The following is a 27,249-nucleotide window of genomic DNA, read 5'->3' as shown; positions in this document are numbered from 1 at the left end:
TTCCTTCTTTCTCTCTGAACAAACACGGTTAGTCTATTAAATATTTCCTCTCTCAGGTAGTATGTAACATCTTTCTTTCCTTCTGTCTGTCTGTCTGTCTGTCTGTCTGTCTGTCTGTCTGTCTGTCTGTCTGTCTGTCTGTCTGTCTGTCTGTCTGTCTGTCTGTCTGTCTGTCTGTCTGTCTGTCTGTCTGTCTGTCTGTCTGTCTGTCTGTCTGTCTGTCTGTCTGTCTGTCTGTCTGTCTGTCTGTCTGTCTGTCTGTCTGTCTGTCTGTCTGTCTGTCTGTCTGTCTGTCTGTCTGTCTGTCTGTCTGTCTGTCTGTCTGTCTGTCTGTCTGTCTGTCTGTCTGTCTGTCTGTCTGTCTGTCTGTCTGTCTGTCTGTCTGTCTGTCTGTCTGTCTGTCTGTCTGTCTGTCTGTTTCTCTCTTCCGTTCATCCCCCTCCTAACAAACACTGCAAGTCAATTGAAGGTTTCCCCGAGCCCTTCCCTATTGTCTGGCCGTGCTTATATAAACCAGACAGCCCCGGCTGACCGCACACAACAGCTCAAACTAGAATAGAGCCTGATTCCATTCTGAAACGCTCTCTCTTCAGCTCCTGTCATCTAAGAAGTACGAATTTGTTCTCTTCCTCCAGACAAAACGGTCAAATCAAGAATATTCTTACACCGTCTTGCACAGATATCCCGATGTCTCCCAATCGTCTTCCCGGCCTGATGTGCAACATCATTTTGTATTCTTGTTTCCTTGTTATTTCCTTTCAACCCTCAGCATTTCTTCGAAGCGATCATTTCTGAGCAAAGCAATTCCCCAGCTCTGGCTTTCAACAAAGGGCTTTACCTTCACAGCCTGACGCTCGCTCCTGCGAATCCACATTTGTCAAGTAAAGGTGAAAAAGAAACCCCCAAATGAAGGACGAGAACATTGGTCACTCGTCTGTTTGTGCCGTAGCATGCAGACTAAATAAAATTGTTGTCGTTGAAAAGAAGCAGGCGAAGCAGAAACAGTGTAAAAAGTTGGCTTTATGGGAATGTAGCTTTGAAACCTAGAAGTCCATGTTACCAGGAGGGAATGGATTTTGCCATTGTGCAGCTGTAAAAACAAAAAGTCATCCCACGTCGGGACAAGAAAGAATCACAACGCAGCGCCAGTCCGAGAGGAACAGTAAACAGTGAGTCCGAGCCAAACTGGTGGGAGCCCCGTATTAATTATTAACCTGGTGCAGGGTGGGCATTAGAAGAAATAAAGTTTTCAGTAGAGTGTGGAAATAAGAAAGTTGTGTGTGATCAATGATTGCTAATGAATAGAGTGCAGTTAATTATATAGTTACAAGGGTTCTGGGAGGTTCATTATACTCACAGGAAATGGAGCTGTCTCTCCAAACACAGGCTGAATGATTCAGGTGAGTGGGCCTGTGGATGTTACCTGACAAAGTAAACCCCACAGCACTCTGCCCCTGTGTCTGCCAAACAGTTTTGAAGGTGAGGAAACAAATTCATACTTTTCACAACCATTATCAGGAGAGGAAAAATGGCCCAGTTTTCAAAGTCTATCCTGATGTTGCCCAGCCCTGTCTCCAGGAATAATTGAAATATCCAACATGCCGCTCCTAATCAAAGGCTGGTGTAATCTCAGTAATCTGTTTCACTATCTTATCTTACAAGTGCACCCTCTTTCCCAACAGCCATTCATATTCTGTATTGGTTGAAAAGGAATCGTGTCTGTTGGCGAAGACGTGCGTGAGCCACTCAGAGACGATGTTTGAGCAAAAGTTTAAGTGGCGGAAAACTGGCAAGCTACTAAAACCCTAAGGTTCAAACTGTCCTCAAATAATCCGTCTTGAAGCTACAGTGTTTGTCTCTCATGGATAACAATCGTAAGGCTCGAGGCTACGTCTGAAATACACTCCCTCTTCCTTTAGCCCTCGTTAGATATCATCTCCTCATGAGCACGGTCCTCTTCAAGTCAGACGTGTGCGTGTGGGGAGGAGTTTGTGTAGATAAGGACTCTTTGTAAACATAAGGTGGGACTGATTTGAGCTCCGGCTTGTCCCCGGCTTCTGTAGTGTTGCCAGTTTAGCCTGAAGGGTGCAGGCTCTCCTCCTGTCCCGCATAAACATGACAGGCTGACTCGCCGAAAGGCTGACACCTATCAGCTGACGTGTCAAACCAAAAGCTTCCTCTGGTGTGTGGAGCAGGGTAAAAGAGAATTTTGTAACATATCACTCTCACCAGCACGTCTAATTTTGTATAGAGACAGATCTCACTGGTGGTATTTCTTCTGTTCGGTTGTTGTTCAGTCAGGGATGCACAATGGCTCAGATTACTGGAAGTGAAACAGATTTAGGCTACATCCATACTGAAACTGTTTCAATTTAAAACTAAAATGATCTCTGTCCACACAAGTGTTTTAGCTCCTGTAGCATTAATATTCCCCGTCCATGCTAACACACCCGTACTCATATAACATGACCATTCACGTGCACTGGGCATGTGTGTATGATACAATGCTCTTAATATGCTGGTTTATCTTTCTCACTGCAATATATTATTCATGAGTGTGGACAGGTGTGTGTATGGATTGTTTTTTTTTGGTGCTGCATATCAGCTTCGTTGTACTGTTTTGTGAAACGATAATAAAGCTTTCTGATTCTGACACTGGGGCCGATGATGAAGTGGATCTGTTACTGACAGTGTGAACAACCTTTTGCTTTCACTGCTGGTAGTTGAGTTGTGACTAGATGAACCAAACAGGAAGCTAATGTGGGTGAGAGCGTCATTGTTTCCAAAACATCTCCACTTTTGCTCATCCATACTACGACAGAAGCTTCAACTATTTAAAAAATCTGCTTTGCAAAATGTTGTATAGTTTACAAGCATACTTGTCGTTTTTGTGTATTGTCGTTTTTGTGTGAAACATAGAATGTAAACTTTTCTTTGTATACAAAAGTCAGCAGCCCAGCTTTGACATTTGACTAACATAGAAGTTGCCCAATAAAACTGAACTTAAGGTTATAAGTTCACAGCCTTATGGCTTTTTTCTTATCTAAATGTCTTTATGACACAGCATCTTCACGCACAGACCACAAACAGAGGAAATCAAACTGAATGTAATGTCCTTTAGAAGATGTCAGTATAATTACATTTCAATTTTCTCACACATGATAAAGATGGTTTAATTTTCACAGTGACACAACTCCACTAGCAGCTGCATTAACATTGGGTATTCACCCAATGCCTCTAAAAAATATGATGTCACATTATCATAAATATGCAGCCCATACACACACACACACACACACACACACACAATTCATCGCTGTGGTGGACCAGAGAGGATTAAAGAAATGCTAATGCATCCAGCAGCTTTATTATTTGGTACCCGATGATGATCCTGGTTTTGGGGTCCAGCGGGACCATACCTGCAGCTAAGTGACTACAGAATTATCTCCATGCAAATACTGGAAGACAAACAGCAAAGTACTCATCCACCGACCGGCTGTGAAAGAGCCATCAGCTGCTCTGAACCACAGTGGGAGGAAAGAAGAAATCAAGACGTCTAGCAGTTCAAAACAACCTCAGAGCTTGCAGTCATTTCCGTTGCAGCCTCTGTATTTGAACACACTGCAAGAGTTTCTCAGGTATTTGTCGTTTCACATTACTTAGAGGTTCGCTTTAAAAATATAGCTCGATTTGTATCTGATACAGTATATTTCAACTTTATAACTATTTTTTCTTACACATACTGAGTAGAAATGTGGCGCAGAAAGGCCTATTTGTGCTTAAACACACACTTACACACACACACCTTTCTGAATGCTGTAATTCTCCCGGAAGGAAGGAAGGAAAGCCAAACATGGGCGGATGACATTTTCTATCCTGCAGCTTAACTTTGAAAAAAATGTCATGAGGTGTAAACAGAGCAAAATGTCCAACAACGTTGAAACACAACTTGACATGCACGCCAATAACAAAGTTGAGGTTTAAGTCGTTTTTCGGGGAACTGCCGCTCAGAGGCAAATATTCAGAGCAAAACTGGAAAGTGGCAGCGTTAGCAGCTTTAAGCACTCTTTGTCACACATCAGAATAAAAAAAAAACAGGGTGGGAGCTGGGAGTGTGATGGTGGAGTTGTACCTGCTCTCACATCCTGTGCACAGTGCAAAACAGTGCTGTGATAAGGATGCAGGGTTTTGGTCGAATATAGAATAACCTGTACTCTTTCAGCTGAAATATGTAAAAGGTCACAACCCTTCTTTAAAAAACATAAAAAATAAACATCTTTACTGTTCAAATATAGATTTATTTCCATATTCCTTCATACAAACATATTTTATTCCAAAAAATAAACTGTTGAAAGGGATGAATCGATTTAAAAGTGCACAGTCGTGGCTAATTAGCCGTGTCAACAACAGAGTCACATAGTGGGTAAAGCTGTGTGATGATCAGTTATAAAGCACAAGAGGAGAGATCCTCCAAGTTGACACACAGTCAAGTTAACCACAGTCTCTGTAGCGGTGTCCAACACCTGAGTGGCACAAGAGGAGGCTCTTCTCCTCAGGTTGAAGTGCGTCACTGGGGGTTTGCTCCTCTGTGCAAAGACTCATTGGATTAGAAAGCTAATTATGGACAATTTGATTCTCACTTCATCTGCAAAAACAGACCAGACTGCAGCTCTGAATATATCCATCAAGTCACTGAAGGTCGGGTGGAGTGTAAAACCTTGGTTCTCTTCTAGAAAAAAAAAGGAAATGTGTCACCAGGGCGTCTGATTTTCACTCTAATGCTAATAAAAATTTGTTTTGACACTTGTGATGAAGTTCAGTAATGCACTTGAGACCAGAACAAGTGTCACCTCCAGATGTCATAGCTTTTGCTCCAACCTGGACGTCTGTGGCACAGGCTCATGGTCCCAGTTGTCTCAATGGAAGGCATGGATGTTCCCTCACGTCTGTCAACCTTCTCCTCTGAACCATCCACTCTCAGTTGACAAATCGCTCCTCTTTGATTTCATGTGTGGCGTTCAGGTGGTTGGCCAGCTCTTGCATCACGGCCACTTTCCCGATCTGATCGTTCCTCCTCTTCTCCATGATCACGTCCTCCAGGCTCTGGAACTCCAGGACGTGGTGCTGCTTCTCGGAGAACAGCAGCTTCAGTCTGTACGGCTGCTTCCCGATCCGGATCTCCCCTCCGATCTTGAACTCCCTTTTGCCGAAGCGGCACCAGGCGGCGAAGCACTCGGAGTTCCTCCAGTAGAGCTCCTGGTCCCGGCAGCCCACGTAGTCCCGGGCGTTGCGCACGATCACCTCCGGCGGGAGCGCACGGTACCTGTAGAGCCCGTTCACGATCCGGCCCTTCTTGCCCTGGCTCACGTCGCTGAGGAAGTTGTTCTTGATCTCCGCCCGGTGCAAGTGGATCACCTGGAAGTCCCCCACGTACACGGCCCAGTGCGGGTACTGCCCCGTGGCCACGAACTCCAGCAGGTCCCCGGGCCGGCACCGGTTCAGGAGGCTCTCCGCCGGCTGCGTGGCGGCTCCGCTGCTCCTCTCGAACACGCTCTCCTCCCGGTAGAACACCGCGCACTGCACCTCCTCCTGTGGGTCGAAGGGCTTCTCCTCGTGGCTCCCCGGGCCCCCGCTGTCCGAGGAGGAAGAGTAGTGGTCCATGGGCTCGTCCTGGTCGTCCTGGTCGTCGTTGGAGAAGATGTACGAGACGCCGATGCGCGGTCCCTCGTCCTCCGGGTCGAAGCCATTCGGGTCCGCGGTGGGCACCCCTGCGTAATTCAAATGCGTAAGTTTCTCCACCTGGTTCCCCATAAGGGTGACAGGTGGAGGAGGAGGGGGGGGGGGGGGGGATACGGAGCCGGACGCAGGAACCGGATCCACCTGCTCGCACTTGCACCGGGGAAGAGCCCGAGGGAGGCGCGGTGTGTTTTCACTTAATCCACCGCGGCGAGGACGGACCCCGGTGATCCATGTCCAGCTGGAGACACACAAACACCTGGAGAGAGATACACAACACACAGGTGAGAACTCTGGACTGCTCACTGAATAGAACCACTGCTTGTAGCCGGCGTGTTCCCAACAGGTGCGACCGGACACACCTGTTGGCTCAGCTTCCGCGGAACTCGCCATCTTGACTAGAGCTCAGCACTTCTTTTTTTTAAAACACCTTCTGATTCCTCCTGAGAGACACATCCACACTTCAGAGGACGTGGGTCTCCATCAAGTGCACAGAAGTAGAATTAATGATCTGCGCGTCAGTCCACAGAGAAGTCAGCAGAGACACTCACCTGCAGCTCCTCGCACTCTCCTGTGGTCACATCAGACCAGTCAACACACTCCCAGCTGCTCGGCTCCCTCTGTGTGTGTCTCTCTCTCTCTCTCTCTCTCTGCAGTACACACACTCTGTCTGTAGTATGAGGCTCAGTGTGCGTTGCGGTGGAACTCATCCAGGATCGAGTGACTGCTGCTGGGAGGTGTTGTTGCCATTTAAAGCGGCAGTGCGCCTTTTCCTGCCTGGTTGACAGGATCCGGTCTTTAGACAAGAGGGAGGACGTCTCAGTCAGGTGACACGAAGTCTTCCTTCTGCACAGGAGGTCGTTTAAGAAGTGTAGAACCATAACATGCTACTTTAATCTATATCATTTAGTACATTATATAAAATAAATAAAACAGAAGAAAGTATTCTACATTGTGACCTCGAATAAGTTGTGTGCTGTTATATTTTACACATGTCATTTCAAATGGAAATGGTCAGAAACAATAATACATAAAGTTTACATGTTTTTGGATTATTTTGAATACTGTAGTTTTATTCTACTGTATTGAACTCTATTGTATATTGTGCTGTTGCTGTAATCTTTGAAAAAAGGGCCCAACAATCTCCCATCTCCATCTTATCTTATATCTTATGTTTTCATATATTTTTATTAACTAAATGAAATTCTACATGACCCCATAAAATGTGGAAATCATAAAAACCTCAACATGAATAGAGAGCATAAGACAGTGTGTCAGAAGGAAAGTGAGGGTGACTGGTTAAGGGTGAATAGAAACACATTAACAGCATGCCCTTCTCACATTCAGTTCTGTTAATCAACACTAGATGTTACCTTTACGCAAAGGAAGTTATGTTCTGATCAAAGTTTGAATAAATTACCAGCAGGATTACGCCAAAAACTACTGAAAGGATTATCAGGAGCTTGGTGTGAATCCAGATCAGGGGCAGATCCAGGATTTTTGTTTTATTATTCACTTTCTTTAACATGTTGAGGTTGGGTGTTTTATTTACAATCTTACCAATTTCTCAGAGACAAATTCTTGGATCTTGATTTTTAAAATCATATTTATGGAGCTGATATCTATGAGTGTGAGATTTAGTGCAGCTCGGTTGAATTTAAAGGGACTGTTGGTGTATGTGCTTATGAAATGCTCTCCCTATTAATTTACTTATTTACACCAGGACCTTTCCCACTGTGACATTTCAAAATGTCTCCACCATGAAATAGGCCGACTCCAAATTCATCAGTGTATGAGTGTGAGCACAGGAAGCTGATGCAGGATGATCATACAGGAAGATACACAGCACATACTGTAGATGTTTGTATTTCAGAGTTTTATCTGGTATCACTCACAGATTTGATCAAGTCAACTCCGCTTGAGAAGAATTGTTTTGTTGAGAAGTGAAACCACAGAAAGAACGGTTTCCTTGACAAGTCCGTAGAAGTGTTTTCAACTCTAGAAGCAGCTCAAGGGGGAACTCTTGATTTTCAATGAGACAAACAGTTTTGGTTTAGGCCTCAATAAAAGGGGAAAAAATGCAACACCTAGATCAAGCCAGAGCTCAAGGTGCCAGTCGTGTCCGAGTGCCGCTGACCTCCTCCCTCTGCATACAGCTTCCTCCCTCGGCCGGGGGTCCTGTGCCAGAGAGGGAGACTGTGGGAGGTAAAATCCTCCTCGAACAAATCAGACATTGAGGCTTTAAGTGTCTTGGGGCAGCCATTACACTTGCTCTTCTGAGCCTTTCAACAGATGAGTGTGAATTCCTCATCTAACATATGAGCACATCTATTGTTTTTTCTCAGCATGGCATGTGTGTGATGCTGTGATTGAATTCCTGAGGATATTTACAGCTCTGCCTCCCTCCAAAGAAACTGCATGATCGCTTTAAATGTGATTTGGTGAATGTTTGTGTTTGTGTACTTTCCACAAATTGAACCTTGTTGTAAAATTACCTGTGGCTTAACATGTCGTGCAATAAACGAGATTGGTTTAATGGCATCGTAATTCAAAATGAAGCCGAGCGGAGAAATGAATGACTCAACATTGGCTCGATCATTTGTTGCCAGTTAATATCTTCATTGATGCTCTTAGGGCTCTGTGACGCACTCTTTGGAGGGAGAGAGCAATTAAGAGCCTTTCCCCCCCCTTTCCTAAATGCCTGATGCAAGGTTATTAAAAGATTAGCTTCACCTAGTTTCATCTCAACGCAGCCTTTGTTTGTTTCTCTTCGAAACAAAGACCATTCACATAGAGCGGGAGACGGCAGGAAGTGAGAGATTTAATCGCAGAAATGCATTCACGCAGACGTTAACGAATAGTTCGTGAAACTGGTGTTTGACGTACTTCGTTTGTCATCTCCAGGATCCTCCATCAGTTATCTGCAGATTAAAGGAAGTGTCTTACTTTGAAATGGATACCAGGGAATTCAAAGTTTACATTTATTATGAGTATAGGCTCATATAGTTGAAAGCTACAATGGACACCTGGATTTGTAATTGCCAGTGATGGTCACAACTATTAATAGATCTGACTTACTGTGTATATTGTTGTTTTATGTCCAATTGTTGTTTTATGTTTATGTACAGTGCACCAACCACACCACGGCAATTTCCTGTATGTGCAAATATACTTGGCAAATAAAAGAATTCTGATTCTGAGCAGAGATTATAGCAACATTTTTTTGTTCTGGCTGAGAAATTGGCTAATAGGCTCAACTATTTAAAACACATTCCCTCATTCACACACATACTCATTCAGTGCCTCTATCTTTGACACCTCTCTATCACACATCCCGCTCACACTATGCCACCCTGGCCGCCAGGGAGTTCAGGGTCTTGCGGAAAGACCCTTTATATATAAAGTCTATGGGAAGCACCAGAGGAGACAGGGATCAGACCACTGACCTCCTGGGCCACAGCCGCACTGATAAACTTGTGTCTTTGTGCAGAGGCTGCTCCCTTGTGGTTCTGAAAAATTACTGCATCGTGCATAATAGCAATCTTATAATAACCCCCATCCCAGATTGCAAAACATATTGGACAGCATTATTATTATCAGCAAAATTAAGGTTTTATTGAATTGAACAAGACTGGATTTTAAAACACTCCAGCTAAGACACAAAAAGCCATCAACTCTGAAACAAAACTTAACCTGGTGGCTGACTTCGAGTAATGTTTTCCTGAGGTACAAATAAAATACAAACAAACAAAGTACATTCTCTCAAACATTGGTAAAATAGATTATAAACCTAACAAAGAACTGTCTTGAAAACAAGACATTAATGATACGCTATCGGTTGCTGTTTCTCTTCTGGCTCTGGATCTTTCTCTTCAGCATCTGGTCAAGAATGAGGTCTGACTCTTTTACGTCAGAGTTCCCGCAGCCAACCACAGGGCAGCTAGAGGACAGAGAGGGACAAAAACACTTAATACAGACAGAGAGCTCTATAGAAATATATATAAACTTTTTTGAACATGCATATTCAGTGGTCGAATACTTGATTACCCTTTGCTCTATCCGTTTCTATGCCAACGCTTGTGTATTCCCTGTATTCTTATTCTGATGTGTGTCCAACAGAAACACCTTCAAACAATACCCATGCTGAGTGAGTGTTGAATCAAAGCTTTGATTCCCGTAAGGACCTGAATGATGATGTGCACTTCAGAGCCGCAATAATATGGAGATAGTAACGACTGATGAAATGCTGCTGTACCTCCGGTCACACATCCAATCAAGGAAAGCCCTCTTGGGTATAGCTGCTATAACTGTGCATGTAAAGTGTGCGCAGTGACCGCAGTCAGGGCTCCAGACAATAGGCAGGTTTCTTAAACAACAACACAGACCAGCTCTGGGATTTCATCAGCGCTCCTCTAGGAGCAGCCGCAGTTAATTTGACTCTAACATCAAAGCAGGATATTAAAGAAAGTATGAATTGAAGCAGAATGTTGGTCCCACGCCAGCTGCTGCCGCGAAACCTGACTCAACTCTCTATCAGTCCTCCCAGGGAGAGACAGTGTCTTACCGGCACTTCTTTTTCTGGCTGTGTCTTGCTTTGATCAGGCTCAGTATAGCTGCTTCCTCATAGAGGTGGTTACACTTCTTATTCTTCATTGGGACCACCATTTCCACCTTGAATACAGATACAGAGCAGTTATACAATGAAACACAGAGACCAAAATCACAAAGATGGCTGTATATTCTCTCCTCTATGTCTGATATAGAGATGTGACCTTTAAAGAAAGTTTTATAAATGATACAGGAATCAGTGAGTGTAAATTAAAAAAAAACTCAAAATGGCTGGAGTGGTGTACCTGCGTGAGTGGGCAGGTGAAGTTGACTTGGCTCTGTGTAACTGCGATGTCGTCATCCAGCTCCTCCATGCCCTCTGCTGACTCTCGGTTGGCTGAAAACACAACATACATGCAGTTTGCTTCCAAATGTCCAATCACAGGAATCAACCATGAACCAGATCATTGGCGAGATGGCAGGTAAGGAGTGGACATGAGCTTGGGTGAATCTTCCATCTACTAAATCATCACCTTTACACCCAGCAGGTGTAATGTTAAGGGCCAAAGAAAAAGAGGCAGTGACAAGCAATTCTCCAGTTTGAGGTTTTGCATACTGAGTTGAGTTTCCCTGAACTTTGAATTAACATGTGAACATCTCTTTGTGCAGCAGCAGTTGTGCAGCTTCAGTGTTTTGTAACCTGAGTCCTGTAGTCTGTCTTTGAAACCAGTATTACAACAGGTATGTTTAGAATGGGAGCTGGACCACTATCTGTAAATCAGAAACATCTCCATCTGAGGTGGTAGCAGATTCATTATATTAGCCAACATTACTTACAGTTGTCTAAATGCACACAAACAAACATCACCCACTCCCACATGAAGCATTCTCCCCTTTTTTAAATCCATGTATAATGTTCACAAGATCTATTGTTTTTTTCTAAGGTGCAGCTACTGACTCAAAGGTCAACCTGAGCTCTGGGTATTAAAGAAACTCTACATGCTGCCTCCTGAAATTGATCCAGGCCACAGAGCAATGACACAGCCACAACTCAGCTCACAGATTTTGATTTAAGCCTCCAAGGGCAACATGTGAGCTTCAAAATATGCTCGACACAATGAGACCATGTGATAGTTTTGACAACGATTCAGTTGACAATAACAATGTCTGATGGGATAATCCTTCTCAAAATACATCCACCAGCTGCTTTCAGACACGCACAGTACTCTATGGTCTTTCTCCTCCTGGTAGAAAGTCTGTGCAGACAACTTCCCGCTGCGTTGTGCATGTGTGAAAAGCAAAGTCCGGCGCCAATTCTCTGGACTTTACTCACAGTAAGATCTCAGTTCAGGTTTCTCACTTTTTTTTTACTGGTTAATCTAATTCAACTTTTGGGACTGAGTCAGCTTAGGGAAATTTACACGAGCGCAGCAGCAGTTTCACTCAGCGTCTACAGAAAGTCTGTGTGAGGCCGTGCTTTTAATAAGGAGTATAATGAGGACAACAATTAAAGAGCAGGAAAATAATAGCCACAGGGTGACAGGCAAACATAATTATTCAACAGTAAATAGAGGGAGCTGTGCATTTAAAATGAAGCTAATTATCCTGAAAACAATATACATCCCTAGATTTATCATCTCTCTTGTTGGCTGAGAAGCTCTCCTGCAAGCACAGCAGCTATTTTCAAAGTCTGTTATTAATCCTGAGTCCACTGCACACTGCTGCCAAAACTTCTGACTATTGTTTCCTATTTGCTTCTCTCTGCAGCAGAACTCTCCACAAGCAGAAGCTGTCGGCCAAAAAGCTGACTACTTTATTACTGACTTACCTCATATAATGAACGGGCCTTTTTTATTAAAAACATAATATGCACGGTAACAGGCTGTGATTTTAGGCCAGCTTGTATTAGAGTATTATTTATTTATTTGGATTTCTCTCAGATTAGTTATTTTTATTTTAATAAGACGCCCCATTTGCCCTCTGTTCAGGGCTTTTTACCAACAGTCAGGTAAAGTCTTGTTAACATATCTACTGTCTGAGGCAAACCAAATGTGATGAAATGGAAATTCCTGCTGCAATATATATATGATCCAAAGTATTCTTATATTATATCATACATTATTTCCATGGTTTGCAACTTGTTTATCTCGTTGAGTGTTCTCTGGCTCTGAGTGCAACAAAGTGAATGTTCATTCTTGATTTTTTTGTATTTTACAATAATTCGCTACATGTTTTTGGTATTTGTATACGATGGAAAAACAGCATTGAAGTGAATTTGGGGTTTACATGTTTTGGGCACACCCCCTGACCTCCTTACTCTATATCCTGGTGGAAAGGCCTCACCTGGGTTGACAGAGTTCTTGATGCTTTCCTTGAAGGCCACCACTTTCTGGTGGCGGTGCAGATCAGCATCTGAGAGTTTGGCCATTCTCTCAGTGAACTTCTCCTTCACTTTGGCCGACAGGTTGAACATGGCCTCTGACTGCTGCGTGGCAACCTACAGAATTGAAATATGTCATACTCGACCTTTACAATAACAGTCAGTGTTTTTCCTGGTGTTTAAGACTTGCACCTTCGTACTTTCCATTCTATAAAGTCAGAGTTATTCATTACCTTCCATGTATTCAATAATCCAAATACACTTTTTATTTATTAATTTGCTAAGTACATCTTTTTAGGAATACTTCTCTGACGAAAGTTAATTTAGTAGAGAGGTAAACATGCCAGTTCATGCCAGGTCGCCCCTCACCTCCGTTGTGACTTGTTGCACAACATCAACAAAGTAGTTAATCTCTCTGTCCAGCTTGGCACACTCCAGAATCATATCCTCCATCTCTTTGACGCCTGGATGCACCTCTCCATCTGGATCACAGGAGCAAACACACATGTGGAGAAAGCATTTAAGTATTTAGCTGAAGCAAAAATACAAATATCAAACTTGTAAAACTGCCAATACATACAGATCCTGCATTTAAGGTAATATGAATATGTAACTACAGAGATTTTGGTAACACATGTGGTTAAAGTACAAGTGCTCATGATGCAGAATGGGCGTTAGACAGCTGTACATGTTTCTGAAATAAAACACAATTACTTACATAATAACAATCTATGTAAAATGTATGTGCATTATACATATCATCTAAAGTGACTGTACAACCTCAAGATTTACAGTTAAAGTATTTAGTTACAGACTTTAACAACTCAACAGCAGTTTTATTATGCACATAGATCAACAAGTTCATGACAGATCAGCAGCACAGCTTCTGAACACTGAACTCACCCTGCGCCTCCGCCAGGTCCATGGCCACGTTCGTCACTATGTCCATCCCTGTCCCGATGTCCGTCTGACAGGTCTTCAGACTCGTCAGTGTAGCGTGAACTGAGCTCAGAGACATGATGATGAATCCTCCAGACACAACCTAAACCTGAGCTAGCATCACGTTAGCCTAGCTTGCTAGCGTCACCTGCTGCTCCCCTGGTTAGCTTAGCCACAGAGCTAACGTGCTGCTGTTTTCCTTCCACGTGGAGCAGCGCTGTATTAACACGTGTTACTGTGGGATGTCAGGACAGTATTAGAACAACAGGGTTGAAGGTAAACTAAGAAAACACGACAAATCCCCCGCGAAAATTCAATTCACTTCCGCATTCACTAAGTTCCGGGTTTGTCTTTTCAAAGTAAAATACGCAAATGAGCAGTAGACACAAGATCAAATTATCAACAGAGGAGAAATATAACAACCACTTATGAACTATAATATTTATTAATTAATTTCATTTGAAAATGGCACAAAGTGATAATACACACAGTTGGGAAGTTAATTCATAGATTCAATGTTTTATGTACAATCTCTTAGTGCATTAAGACTTTTACGGTCAAAAATATTAAATGTAAGTAAACAATTCATTAGGCCTGTATCAGAGAAGACAATCTGGAATTTTACTGTACAAAAAAAGTTAAGGTGTGAATCATAGTATTCATAATGGCTGACATTGTGCAGATACCAGCTCATACAGTGTTGTGGTTCACTAGAAGAGAGCCATCTTTCATGTTATTAGTAATACTTGTTTTTATTTTACTACTACTAGTCAGACTGTTTCCTGTGGAACAAAAGCCTTTGGCAGCGTCATTTTATGATGAAGGGTTTATCCAGATCTTCACAGTACGGTTCTGAACTCATCAAAAATGAAACTGGGCACATGAGCTTCAGCCACCTAAGGAACACAGAGGGAAAAAAGTGAGATACACCTTACAATAAAAAAGCAAAAAAGCAAAACATTTATCGATATGACACCTAAGTATATAACAATACATATTTTTTAGATATTACTGAAACATATCATTAGAAATCAAAGCCCAGGCTTTCTCCCACCCCGGGTTAATGTAAACTTTCAATTAAAACATATTTATAACATTGAAAGTGAAAGCCAACCTACCCTACGTGACAGTTTAGTGTACTTCACATAGTCTTCCAGGAACATCAGGGCTCCCACCACATCAGAGGGCATGTCAGGGATTTTCTGACTATAATGGAAATTCAAATGTAAGTTCATAAAGCTATGATTGGGATAGATCATTGCAATCATAATGGCATTCGGTTCAAGCAAGCAGTCATAAAAAGGTTTTAAATCGTATAATGCAGCATATATTCCAATGTCTCCTGCCCTACCTTGTGCACTGCTCCATGACTGAGCGGACAAACTGACCAATAAGAGCCAAGAACTGCTGTGTGTATCTGGAGTGGAACTGCTTAAGGAGGGTGAGCAGGCCGAGCACCAGCGGAGGCCAGTCGACCGGGTCTGCAGCTTTCTTGCACGTCATTCCTGGGAAAATACAAGACAATGGTAGCGTGAATATGTCCTGTTACACTCATATATGTACAACTAAATAACTATTTAACGTTAATAGCCTGATAAGGGCTGTGAAAACGGACAAAAACAACATACCTCGGTTTTTGCTATACTGAAGTTTTTGCAGCTGAGCAATAACAAACAGGAAGTTGATAATGGGAAAGTAGGGTAGGCGCTTGGTGGTGATGTAGATCTGTAAAAGAAATGAACAGTAAACTGACTGAGAGAGTGCAGAAGATAAACACAGGTTTACTGTGTGTGTTTGGAACTGTGGGAATATACGCACCTTGTTGAGCGGGTTGTGAATGCCGGCAGCCTCCAGGGAGGCGGTGATCTCGTACAGAAGAATGTTGTCCTCTTTTGGGTATGGCAGAGATGGGTCCTGGTAGTGAGCTTCGATGTCGGCCAGCAGAGACCTGGAAAGGAGTGAGAATTCAGCAAAAGAACTAAAAAGGGCTAAAAATATGTCAAATTTTGTTCATAGAGAAATCATTATTCTCTAAAAAGTTAAAGAAAATGTGGAAAAGAACCTATCATTATGTTATAGAAAGTGAAAAAATGTCCTTAATATGTCCCTGTTTCCTGAGTACTGTAAAACCAAAATGTTATGGATTCTCTCCTGGCCCATACCACATCATTCCTCCAAGTTTCATGATTATTTGTCCAGTAGTTTTTGTGTAATCTTGCTAACTAATAGACAAACAAAGTGAAAAAAAGTATCTCCTTGATGGAGTTAATAAGGGAAAGTCACATATTTTCCTCTTAAAAACAAAGATTAAAGGCATTAACATTAACTCATTAATGCACTAGAACTTGGTAAAATAAATAAATAATAATTAAACATTTATATACTTAATTAAATACACATATCATGCATCATCTAAATATTATAAATCATTACTAACATTTAGAAGCAACAAAAAACACTTGTGAGTATCTTTACACGACACTTAAACAAGAGACAACTTCCCCTCATAACCAACCAGAACAACAAAATTGTAGCCTTGTTCCAGAGATATGATTGTGATGATATGCACTTTGTATTGAGAGTAGACTGACTTGTTGAGGTTCTCCAGGGCAGCAGCCAGGTGTTTGGAGTCAAACTTGCATGAGAAGTTCAGCTCATTAGCGATCTGCTGTCTGAGAATCTGCATCTGACCAACCTGTAACAAACACCAGCATTTAACATATATTTATTTATGGCAGCTCACCAACAAAAACAGCCAATTATTATTACTTTTCTCCTCAGATAGAATAACATGGAGCTGTACCTTCATGATGGCCTCCAGGTATGGGCCCCAGATCTTCTGTGTTTTGGCCACGGCGTTTGCGTACACTTTGCTGGCATTAGCTAAAGCAAAAAAGAAAAGCAAGTCAGATTCTTTTCCGAGAAGTAAAAAGATCCTGGCAGGTAGAAGAAGTATGTGAACGAATACCTACCCACAATTCCCTGAATTGGGTTGACAGCACCAAGCATTGCTTTCAAGACATCCAGCACTGATTTGTCCCTCAGGATGTTCTTCTGAAGCATTGTCAGGAAGTTCTTATGGAAACAAACAGGTTGCCAATTATAATATTCCAGCAGACACACAGTACTATATACACTGACGATACAGTTGACACCCTCACAGACTGAGATTTGAATATTATTTCAATGAGAGCCTGGGGATAGCTTTGTCTCACAGCCTGAGATAGAGTATGGTTTTTATTGCGCAAATTACCTGCAGCTCCTTGACGATCATGAAGCAGAGCAGACGGTCCAGTCCGTTGAGGCCAAAGGTTCCCAGAGTGTTCTGGATTTCAGAGAACAGCCTGTTGTTGGTCACCTCCTGGTGGCTCTTCAGGTCGTACCAGGTGTTCATCTGTTCAATGTAGCAAGTTATCCTGTGGAAAGGACACGTGTTTCCCTGTGAGCTTATAAATACTGCTCCATTCATCTACACATATGCCTCATCACATCTAAATCTTCAGATTTTAGGAGACCTACTTTGGATCAGTGATTCTGAGGATTTCTCTGCAGAGACGGCCGATGAAGGTGGCAGACTCATCCACAGAGGGAAACTTGGGGATGGGGATGTGGGTGGACTGGTGCACACTCTGCCAGTCCTGGATCTGATCGGAGCAAGGAAAGTCAATCAATCAAAGTCTAATCAATCAATCAAGCTATTCCTGACTAGACAGTGGATTATTTTAATGCCTGACCTTGGTCCTGAGGAAGCTGTTACACTCCTGCTCCACATTGTAGTTGATGATACGTGACACTTCCTCCTGCCAGATTTTAAGGCCATAAATGCTGACATAGTCTTGGATGTACTCAAACGACCTGTAGAACCCGTCCATGGTGGCCGCCATGTCCTTCAACTTGGGCATCAGCTCGCTGGGCTGAGAGTATTATGAGAGAATATTGGTTATTTGTTCAGTTCATCCTTTAATACTTCACTGTTACTATCCCTGATCCTCACAGGGGAAGATGACATGCACATCAGATCCTAACCTTTTCAGTACAATATATTGAGCCATATACATATACTCAAATACACACAAAGTGTCAAGATAGAGTTTATATTTATAATTTGTATTTTTTAGGGACTGTGCATATTAATAATATTGTTAATATATATATATAATATAAACATGAAAATAATCAGTGGATCTGATGTCTGACCTTAGACTTGGGGTTGAAGATCAATCCTTTGTGCAGGGCATAGGCCACCCTCTTCACCAGCTCCTTCCTGATGCCATCCTCCAGAAGCTGCTTAGGATCCACCTGAAGCATTACAGAGTGTTAGAAAAATAAAATCCAATGTGGTCACTTATTGTTGGATCACACTCTGACTGATGTGTGCACCAAATGCCTGCCAGAAGGTTGGAACGAGGGCAAATACATTTTAATATTATGTCACAAAGCAAAGAGTAAAGGTAGACACATTAAATATAAATAATATACATCTAACTCTATAAATGATAATTATATAACTTACCTTAATGATCCCAACAAGAGTGGTCTTCATCATCAGAATCCCCTCAGTGAAAATGGAGATGTCATGGGTGAATTTGGCCACCTGTCATCACATGAAGCAGAGGCATGTTCATGCACACAGATGTGAAATCATTCAAATGTCAGAGTATCAGGAATCGCTAAAGGAAGAATATTTTACATTGATACAATATTATCAAATACATTTTTCATAAAATTACAGTGCATAAGTAGGACTTTGCTATTCTTTTAAGTTTTTTAATTGAAATTCGAGTCAAAAATGAAAACTACCGTGTAAGATTCACATTCAATTAAAAGTAATCCATCTAAATATCAGCGTGACCAATTCTATTTAATGTAATTTAAATATGATTCTGAAACATAATCTGTTTCTATATCAATCTGTCTTCTCCAATTTGTTTTTCACATCAAAAGCTCTGTGAGATTGAAAAATGTTCAGATAGTGATTGCCTCTGACTCACACACAGCGGATGAGTCGACATCAAAACAGTACAACTTCAGGCCTCTCATACAACAACTTCGGAATATGTATAAGATCTAAGGCATTTCTTTCCACAGTTCAGTTACATCCTGAACTTCAAAGAACAGTCCTGTGACTATCTCAACCACAGCAGTAGTTTGACCTCGTAGCGCGCCCCGAGCTGGGAGTAGTCCTTCAGCTTGTCCTTGTCCAGCCGGGTGGGCACTTCCATGATGTCGTGGATCTGAAGCTTGATGATTTTGGCCAGAGAAGTGAACATACTTTCTGGGATGATCTGAAGCACCTGGATACAAGAAGTTAAAAAAACAAAAAAAGTGAGAACCAATAATAATTCTTATTTAGTATTTACATTTATGTTTGAGGAGTTTGAGAAAAGAGGAATCAAAAAGCTCTAAAAACAGATGGTGCAAGATGCTTTAAACAAAAAGAAAAAAATCGTGTGCACCGACAGCATGAACAAATCCTTGAGCATGAAGTAGCGTAGATACACATCCATTAAGTGGCTCTTTTCAGGTGCATTTTCCAAGCAGATGGTGGTAAAAACATGAATCATTGCTGCAGCTGTTAGTGTCTACTTCCTGAACAATGATAAGCAGCATGCACAGCTCGTTTTTTAAATTGAGCAAACTATGCTCATGTATAAGTGACACAGGAGGTTTCTCCTCTCTGATTAACAGAAGCTGCTTTGGAGCATGATTTACCTTTCTGACATAAGACACCAACTCTCCCGAGTAGAACTGGGAAACACTCAGCAGGTCCGCACTGTTGGCTTGGTTGATCCGGAGCAACGGCAGATCCAGAGCAGATGCCAGCTGATAACACAAACACACACACACACACACACAAAGGACATCTTCTTACTTTTACAAATCAGAATCAAATTCAATCAATAATTTAAATCAGCCCAGTCTTTTCCTGACCTACAAAAGCTTATTCACGCCGTTGTTTTCTCACACCTGCACTGCTTACATGTACCATTCAATCCTGCAGAACAATGCTGCTTACATTTTAAACAACGCCAAGCGTAGGGCAATATCTCTCCAATCCTTACCTCCCTTCATCGGCTACCAGATCAAATTAGGTTTCATTTCAACATTCTTTTAAGATCTTTTAAAGCTCAACACGTTCTGGCCCCCAGTTATATTACTGGTTACTACCGCCCAAATGATCCGAGCCACAAGATTACAACCAACACATGATGGTAGTTTCTAAGTTAAAAGTAGCAACTAAGGGTGACCGGGCCTTGGCCCTTGGGGCTCTGAGGGTCTGAAATAACTGATGCCATTTGTTTTTAATAAGATAAGATAATAAGTCCTTTATCAGGGTTAAATCATTAATATGTTCTTTTACAGTATCTTTCTTATTTCTGTTATTTTCATATTTTCTTGAGTGCTGTTTCAAAGCACTTTGTAACCTTCTTTCAATAACAGCCATAGAAATAAGGTTGTATCATTATTTTTATCACAACTAACAATTCCCCTTTATGAGAAAAACACAAATCCAATCTCTGTCTGCCTGTATTCATATGGCAGAAATAGTCCTGACCTTCAGAAATGTAGCTCTCAGCTTTGTGACCATGGACGGGTTAACTCTGATGCTCTCCTGCATTATGGATGTGAAGCTGCAGAAAAAAAACATAATCCAGAAAAGGAAAGCTTGGTGAAATCAGCTGAACAGTTCAAAACGTAAGCAAAACAGGCTGAAATAAAAAGCATCTTCAGCACTGTGGTCTTCTTCATGGTTTATATAAAAAGTCTTGCAGACGCTCACAGTCTTTGGTTGACGTTGAGAAAAACATATCTGATATTGTCTACATGTAAGTTAGGATATTTTAAGAGAAAATGTGAAAGTATACAATATGCCAGAAAATCAGTTAATTACACAGCATTTAACTATAAAGCTTTGAATCAACTGCATCCCTATTATTTTATCATTAATATTGTTTACCAGTGTTGCTGTATGGCTTTGAAATGCATCAGTGATGAAGTACCTGTCAATGATCTGCCATGCGTACGACAGGTCTCCGACTATCTGCATGGTGATGAGGACTTCTTCTTTGATGTTGATGGTGCGGATCATCTGGTGCAGGAACTTCCTGGTGTCAGCCAGGAACTGACAAATCTGCAGGTTCGACTCCAACTGGTGGAACTCCTGGACCTGAGGATACAAAGAAAAACATTTTACAGAAGGAAGGCAGGTATTGTCTTAGCAGTTATTGTCTTGATGTTAAAAAATAAATCACTCTTCATCGACCTTGATTTCATTTTTGGCTCATGAGGATTATTTTGCCCATGAACTAGATGATTGTGTAAACAGTTACAGGAGCTAAATACAAGAAAACGCCTGTTTCTATTTTTACAACAGTCTGTGGCAGAATAAAGAGGAGAAAAGGAGGGCATAGCAATCCACACAGCCGACAACACATTTCTATCGTGTATTCTGGTTTTGTGAATTTGTGTTGCTCCTGTTAGCATTCGTTGGGCTTGGATTCAGTTATTAGCTACATGTATAACAGAAAGCAATCAAAGTTACTCCTGAACTGCCAAAAAATATATAAAATAATTCAAATAATGAGCCATTCAACTCAGGGTGAGGTAAAGATAGAGGTATCATTATGTTTCTCACCTCAACCAGAGCCTGTATGAGCTGCACCGTCTTCCTCCCGGCAGCCGTAGAGTCCTCATAGTTTAAAGACTCAATCTGCTTTGAGATTTCTCTGAACCAGGCTTGTAGGTTCTCTGTGAGGAGTAAAGTAGACGTGCAGTACAAGCAGAGAAAGATTGTTATCAAAGTGTTTCACAAGTGGCAGTAAAGAAAATGTCTCTCTCCACAATGACTGAAGTAAACATGCCTGATTGAATCCACCTCTCCCCACGTGTTTCTTTTATGCAGTTTTTCTGTGATGCTTACCTACCTCAACATTTTCCTCTGGAAAGTTTCTAACCTTAAACTTTTTTATGTGTTTTTGCGCCAACAGTGAAATATTCCATGACTTCAAAACACAAAACCCTGCATGGTTGAGGCTCCTTGTATCTGATTCTACTTTTTGCCAAGTGTGCAATCCTTCCCTTCATCCAATGTCTCACCGTTTTTCTCCACCCGGGTGAGCGGTTTGACGCCGGAGAAGACTTCGGCCAGCTCCATCATTCTCTCTGATCCCTCATTCTTGTAGCTCTCCCATTTGATCTGCTTCTCTGACAGCATCTGCTTGAACATCTGGAAGAGGGACAACACAGATGCTGAGTCGACGAGGAGGGACTAGTCCCATGAGTTGTGTAATGACAACATTAAATGTGTGTCCTTTCTTGTAGACAGACTGCCAAGCCATATGCTGGCTCACTCTATGCTAATAGAAAACAGAGCAGACACACCTAGCGGCTGGCTGGATTACTTCGGAATTACTCTGACACAAATTTCCCACTGTTATGCTCACTTCACATTTTCCAGTGTTGATGTCTCTCACCTCTTTGAGCGTGAACTCAAACTGGGCAGTATCGAGCAGAAGCTGGAAAAGGATCCTGGGTTTGTACTTGGAGTCGTTGAGCACTTGATCTTTGATTTGACGAAGACGCTTGTTGTTTGGGTCGTAGGCTATAAGACAAATGAATAATCTATTTTCATAAACATCATCTTTTCAACAGTAAAGTAACAAATCTGGAACTCTGAAGCAAAGAACTGAGGGAACCTTTCAACAAAAACAAAACTAAGGTGAAATTCAGGCTGCTTCGGTGCTGTAAAACTTTAATTATTTATCCTTAAAGAAGCTTTTTCGTGGTTTTAAAGTTTAAAAAAATTAGGATTCTCACCAGACTCTGCAGAGTGCAGCATCAGCCAGCGGATGGCGACGTTACAGTCCCTCAGACAGTTGAGCAGTTTGGGAATGTTGTCCAGGATTATCTCCTCCCTCAGGAAACCTTCCTTCAGCAGCTGCTGCACCTGAGGCCTCAGGGACTCCATGCCCGCTGCATATCTAGAGGCCTGAACACATTGATGGTGTTTTTATTATGAGGGATATGGTCAAAAGTATCTTTCATCTTAGACGATAGATTATATTTTCACTCCCACTATTGGCCTTTGGCGCGCACTGCAGTGTGCAAGCCACAGACTATGCATGGATCATTGATTTGAAGTGGTGCTATGAGAGCAGAGTCCTTCAAAATCATGATACTGCGCCGTTAATTTTGATTCAAGTTCATTAATATATTCACCTTCTCTTCAGCTAACTTTTCAAGCGAAGTATAAAACGTCTTTCTAAAGTCTCTGATGTGATAAATATCCTTGAGTTTTAATTTAGATTATGCCCAGTCAAACTAGCTGACTTCTTACTTCTGTCAAATTGAAAAAGTTGGAGATTGTTTGAGATTGACACTGTCAATTTGGTTTTCATACCTGCTCTTTGATATTAGCAGTTTCCAGAGTATAGTTGAGAGCAATCTTGGCAGCTTTGTACGGTTCCCAGGCCTCCACCAGGTTCACTGTGATCCCCATGTAGATACTGATAACCTGTAGAGGCAACAAACACACACACACACACACAGAGTTCAACTCAGTGCAACAGTGCAAATGATAAAACTCATAATAAGAAACTGAATACCCAAAATAACAGAGTGAATCCTATATTGCTTGAATCTCACTATTTAGATTAGGATGTCCAATGAACAGTCCTGTTTATAACAACATCTCACCCAGTTGTCAGGGAAGTACTTGTCCACTATCTCCCTCATCTTGGCCTGCTGGGTCTGCAGTATGGAAGGGCTAAAGTAAAGGCAGACATACAGCATGGCTGCCTGGTTAGCCAGCGCTGTGCTACGATGCTCTGGCAGAGGGTACGCAGAAACCTGAGAGGACAATTTGAAAAAAAATCATTCCCACCCAAGTTGTAATAGTCTCATCCAAATTCAGTAAGACCTGCAGGATGTCTAATGATCTCAAATGTTTCTTACTTGATTGTAGATGTCGTCAGAGCGCAGCCTCCCAATGACCATGCTGATGAAGGTGCTGCTGATGGGAACTCTCTGGAAGTAGCTCTCTGGGTAGTTGGCCGGACGTTTGGCTCCAGGCTGGCTGGAGAAGCCGGTGCTACGGAGGAGCTTACAGATGTCGTCGAGGTTGGAGTCTCCTGATGAACGAGCAGCGCTACAAAAAAAATGAAACAATACATTGGCTTTTGATAAGAACTCAGAAAAATAGGTTATTCCTAATAAAAATAATATTAATTAAAAATAATTTGTAATATTACAAAATAATAAAAGATAATGGTCAAAGCACCAGATGAAGTTGTTTATTTTATAAACCAAAATTTACAAATAATATATCTATACAGTATGTCATTCAAATCTGCCTTACAACGGCCAACTGCAGTAACTACACATCTGATCAAAACTGAGTTAAAACTGGAAATGGATTTTGGGGTAATTGGTCGGATTATTGTCGGTCATTGTCCTTATCCAAAAAAAGATCCTAAGAAGACATTAAATGAAAGCTTTACTACTAATCTACCTGCAACATATTTTTTGCTGAGCATTTTAATGCATTTCACTGTTTGCATAGTTAATGCACTTGGCCTATGCAGGGTAGAAATATTAGCAGGTTAGTAAGCTATTCATGGATACACTAATGTTTTGTAAATGTAAACATTGCAAAGAAACATCAAAGTTAATGCTAGAAATGATTAAGACAGAGGTAAAACAAATCTGGGGGGGGGGGGGGTTTCATAAGCTCACCTGTATCTATAGTAGGAAACGAGCATCCTCTCTCGGACCTCCCCTTCAATCTTTTGGTCAATGACCAGCAACATGACTCCGTACAGATACAGAGCTTCACACTGTGTGGAAAGGCAAAAACAAAAACACCATCAACCTAAAACCTTGTGCAGTCTCTCTTTAATTAGGTTGGGTGTGTTGATTACTGTGTATTAAAGTGGATGGTTACTTATAAAAGATGTTACATTGTTTTATTCTTGTAATGTTGAAAAATTAAAGCTGATTTTCATCTGTATTACTCACTAGAAGCTGTTTTCCATCCTCATTTAGAAGCACAGTCTCCAGGGTCTGCTGAATATAAACACCCTCATGTAGGTCATCCAAATATCTGGAGGACAGGGGGAAATAATATCAAATGTGCTTGTAACAAAAAGGCTTCATTGTGTTTTGTGTTTTTCTATAAAAAAGGAGAAAGTTTGACGATCTGTGCATCAAACACAGTTCTCACTGAACTGCAATTGAACTGAACAAAACCCCTTAGTAGCCCAGTCCTGTCTTACCTGTTGAGATCCACTATATATTTGTGGGCACTCTCGAAAGCCAGATAGAACCTCGACAGAATCTCAATGTTGTTCTCTCTAAACTCTTCATCCAGGTCTTGAAGGTCGGGTTTGGCTTCCAGCTTCCCTTCGTAATACTCGGGACCCTGGGGAGGAAGCAGCATCGTAAAACAATGCAATCAAAGTGCAATCGATACCTGTGTCTTTATCAAGATTAACACCAAGCTACCAACAATGGGAAAAGGGTGATAGAGTTATCTCAATTAGGGAACTATTGCTACTATAAATCATTCAATGAACTACAGTTCGGAACTCTGGGAAAACCTACAGCAGTTAATAGAAGCCAGAACAAAATATGGACTCACTTAACATGAGCACACTTCAACTTTACAACCATTAAATAATAATACATAGTAATAATAATAGGGTCTCCACAGATACTTCATTAATCCTAAAGGCAATTTAGTTTAAGGTAATTAAAAGAAGATAAAAATACAAGATACAGACATGCACTGACAAAAATCCACTGAAAAAAATAACACAACTTCATAAAAGAGCTGTTTAGTTGTGTTGAGCTGCAATTTTTATCACAAATATTACATTTCTACAAAAATACTAAAAGTTATAACAAATAAGTAGTTCACATGGCAGATATAACAAAATTGTCCTGAATAGCCTTCACCAGGTGGATGCTTCAGTAATGAATGAAGCCTTGAGCCAGTTGGTTTATCGCCTGGGAGACAAAGACTCGGCTCAAGAGGGAGCATCGTGGACTGGGTTTAGAGAAACTGTGTTGTGTGTGTCTCTCATAATGTCATGGACCTAAAAGTGGGACCAGGCTACACATACTTAGATGATAATACAATGATTAGATATAAAATACCCTCCTCTCAGACCACAGGTGATTCCCTATACTTAACTATTTACAGCCAGAAAATGTTATGGTACCTTGAAGTAGCTGAAGTCACAGATAATGTCTCCATATTTCTGCTGATCACTTTTGTCCTTGAGCCTGAAAACTGGAGGGATGAAATCAGAGAGGCGGAGGAGCTCGGCGATGATGGCGTTTCCTCTGGAGACTATCCTGAGGATGGCTTGGCCACACAGGTTGTTCTCTGCCAGGAAGTCCACCATCGCGGCTGGAGGAGAATGAGAAGGAGGCACAAAGCAGCCACACTCTATGGGGGGGTTCAGCAAATGTTGCAACCTTTAGAAAAGAAGAGACAATAAAAGCAGGATGTTTGAATACAACAGGTAGTTTATTTTAATACTTTTTTTCCAAACACTCGTGCTCTCATACACCTTGTCTGGTCCTGAGATCTCTGAGGCAACATGCATGTGCACACATTTACATTTACACACACACACACACACACACACACACACACACACACACACACACACACACACACTCACACTAACACAGTATTCTATACTACTACTATTTGTATTGTCTTGTCTGAAGTATGCTACTGACCTAAACGAAATTGATTTCAATTAGGGGAATATAATATAATATGATATAATAGTATTACCTTGACTTTGAAAATGTATGGTCCTATCAGACTACTTTAAGACACATCTCTTATTTTAACCTTAGATCTAAAATATCTGCAGCATTTAGCACAGCCCTGTTAAACAATGTCCATGTTTCTTGGTGACGCATTAAAACACATGTAATGCACTTGTTTAGCTTCTTAGAAGACAGTTACTTTACAGTCGAGCATTAGCTGTTAGCATTCCCTATGACTGTAAAGCTAACGTTAGCATCCAGCTGCTGCCAGATCCCTTCACGAGTCTCTCCGCTGCAGACGACCACACGTGGCGAGATGTAAACTAACATGTGTGTGTTTGGATATTCAGATGTAGAAATGTATAAGTCTGAGATAATAGAAAAAGCAGACTTGCCTGTGTGGATGATAATTCCTCCCCTGTTTACTTCCTCATGACTGATCATGTGACTCTACGGCTGGGTCGGTTTGATTCGGGACAGTCAACGTACCGGAGACGGGCGGGGGCATCTGTGTACAGAGGTCTGACTGAAGCCATTGTCATTCTGTTACAGGGGGAAACTCAAATAATGGTTTATAAAGCTTCACTTTTAGACAGGCTCTGGTTCCAGAAGTAAATGTCCCATTCATTTTCTCAATTGACGTTTCAGGAAATCTTTAATAGAGTGTTTTATGCCTGGAACCAGCTACGATATGAAACTATAAAACATTTACATAGAAGCAAAATAAATACAAGAAAACATTAAAATAAATATACCATGTTAACATGATTTTTTTAAAGTGAATGAACTACACATCCCATAAACCATTGCGATGATCCCTTTTCAACGACTTCCAGCATTTCTTGTTGAAGTTAAACTAG

The 27,249-nt window shown here is 41.5% G+C and overlaps 3 protein-coding genes across 3 annotated transcripts; all 3 read right to left on the bottom strand.

Annotated features, from left to right (window-relative positions):
* Nucleotides 1-4,277: 4,277 nt before the first annotated feature.
* lratd2b (LRAT domain containing 2b) lies at nucleotides 4,278-6,445 on the bottom strand. The gene is made up of 2 exons (XM_061081088.1): nucleotides 6,288-6,445; nucleotides 4,278-5,995 (listed from the first exon to the last, which is right to left on the bottom strand). Exon 2 carries the CDS (start codon nucleotides 5,809-5,811, stop codon nucleotides 4,978-4,980), a length of 834 nt encoding a protein of 277 aa, XP_060937071.1. The 5' UTR covers nucleotides 5,812-5,995; nucleotides 6,288-6,445; the 3' UTR covers nucleotides 4,278-4,977.
* Nucleotides 6,446-9,326: 2,881 nt separating this feature from the next.
* nsmce2 (NSE2 (MMS21) homolog, SMC5-SMC6 complex SUMO ligase) lies at nucleotides 9,327-13,921 on the bottom strand. Its single transcript, XM_061081490.1, has 6 exons — nucleotides 13,568-13,921; nucleotides 13,034-13,146; nucleotides 12,628-12,781; nucleotides 10,590-10,681; nucleotides 10,301-10,407; nucleotides 9,327-9,676 (listed from the first exon to the last, which is right to left on the bottom strand). Exons 1-6 carry the CDS (start codon nucleotides 13,680-13,682, stop codon nucleotides 9,568-9,570), a joined length of 690 nt encoding a protein of 229 aa, XP_060937473.1. The 5' UTR covers nucleotides 13,683-13,921; the 3' UTR covers nucleotides 9,327-9,567.
* A 155-nt stretch (nucleotides 13,922-14,076) lies between these two features.
* On the bottom strand, nucleotides 14,077-26,079 carry washc5 (WASH complex subunit 5). The gene is made up of 28 exons (XM_061081933.1): nucleotides 25,825-26,079; nucleotides 24,877-25,022; nucleotides 24,620-24,704; nucleotides 24,338-24,438; nucleotides 23,558-23,750; nucleotides 23,300-23,452; nucleotides 23,004-23,117; nucleotides 22,421-22,592; nucleotides 22,078-22,205; nucleotides 21,701-21,830; nucleotides 21,240-21,352; nucleotides 20,605-20,771; nucleotides 20,160-20,235; nucleotides 19,316-19,426; nucleotides 18,757-18,897; nucleotides 18,117-18,197; nucleotides 17,801-17,902; nucleotides 17,338-17,517; nucleotides 17,123-17,247; nucleotides 16,857-17,019; nucleotides 16,576-16,678; nucleotides 16,407-16,486; nucleotides 16,195-16,298; nucleotides 15,422-15,551; nucleotides 15,232-15,328; nucleotides 14,955-15,108; nucleotides 14,722-14,809; nucleotides 14,077-14,499 (listed from the first exon to the last, which is right to left on the bottom strand). Exons 1-28 carry the CDS (start codon nucleotides 26,008-26,010, stop codon nucleotides 14,443-14,445), a joined length of 3,480 nt encoding a protein of 1,159 aa, XP_060937916.1. The 5' UTR covers nucleotides 26,011-26,079; the 3' UTR covers nucleotides 14,077-14,442.
* Nucleotides 26,080-27,249: the final 1,170 nt, after the last annotated feature.

This window comes from Limanda limanda, chromosome 11 (genome assembly GCF_963576545.1).
Source record: "Limanda limanda chromosome 11, fLimLim1.1, whole genome shotgun sequence".
Classification (NCBI taxonomy): domain Eukaryota; kingdom Metazoa; phylum Chordata; class Actinopteri; order Pleuronectiformes; family Pleuronectidae; genus Limanda; species Limanda limanda.
Note: the sequence above shows the minus strand (reverse complement) of the source record. Positions and strands in the feature narration are given on the sequence as shown.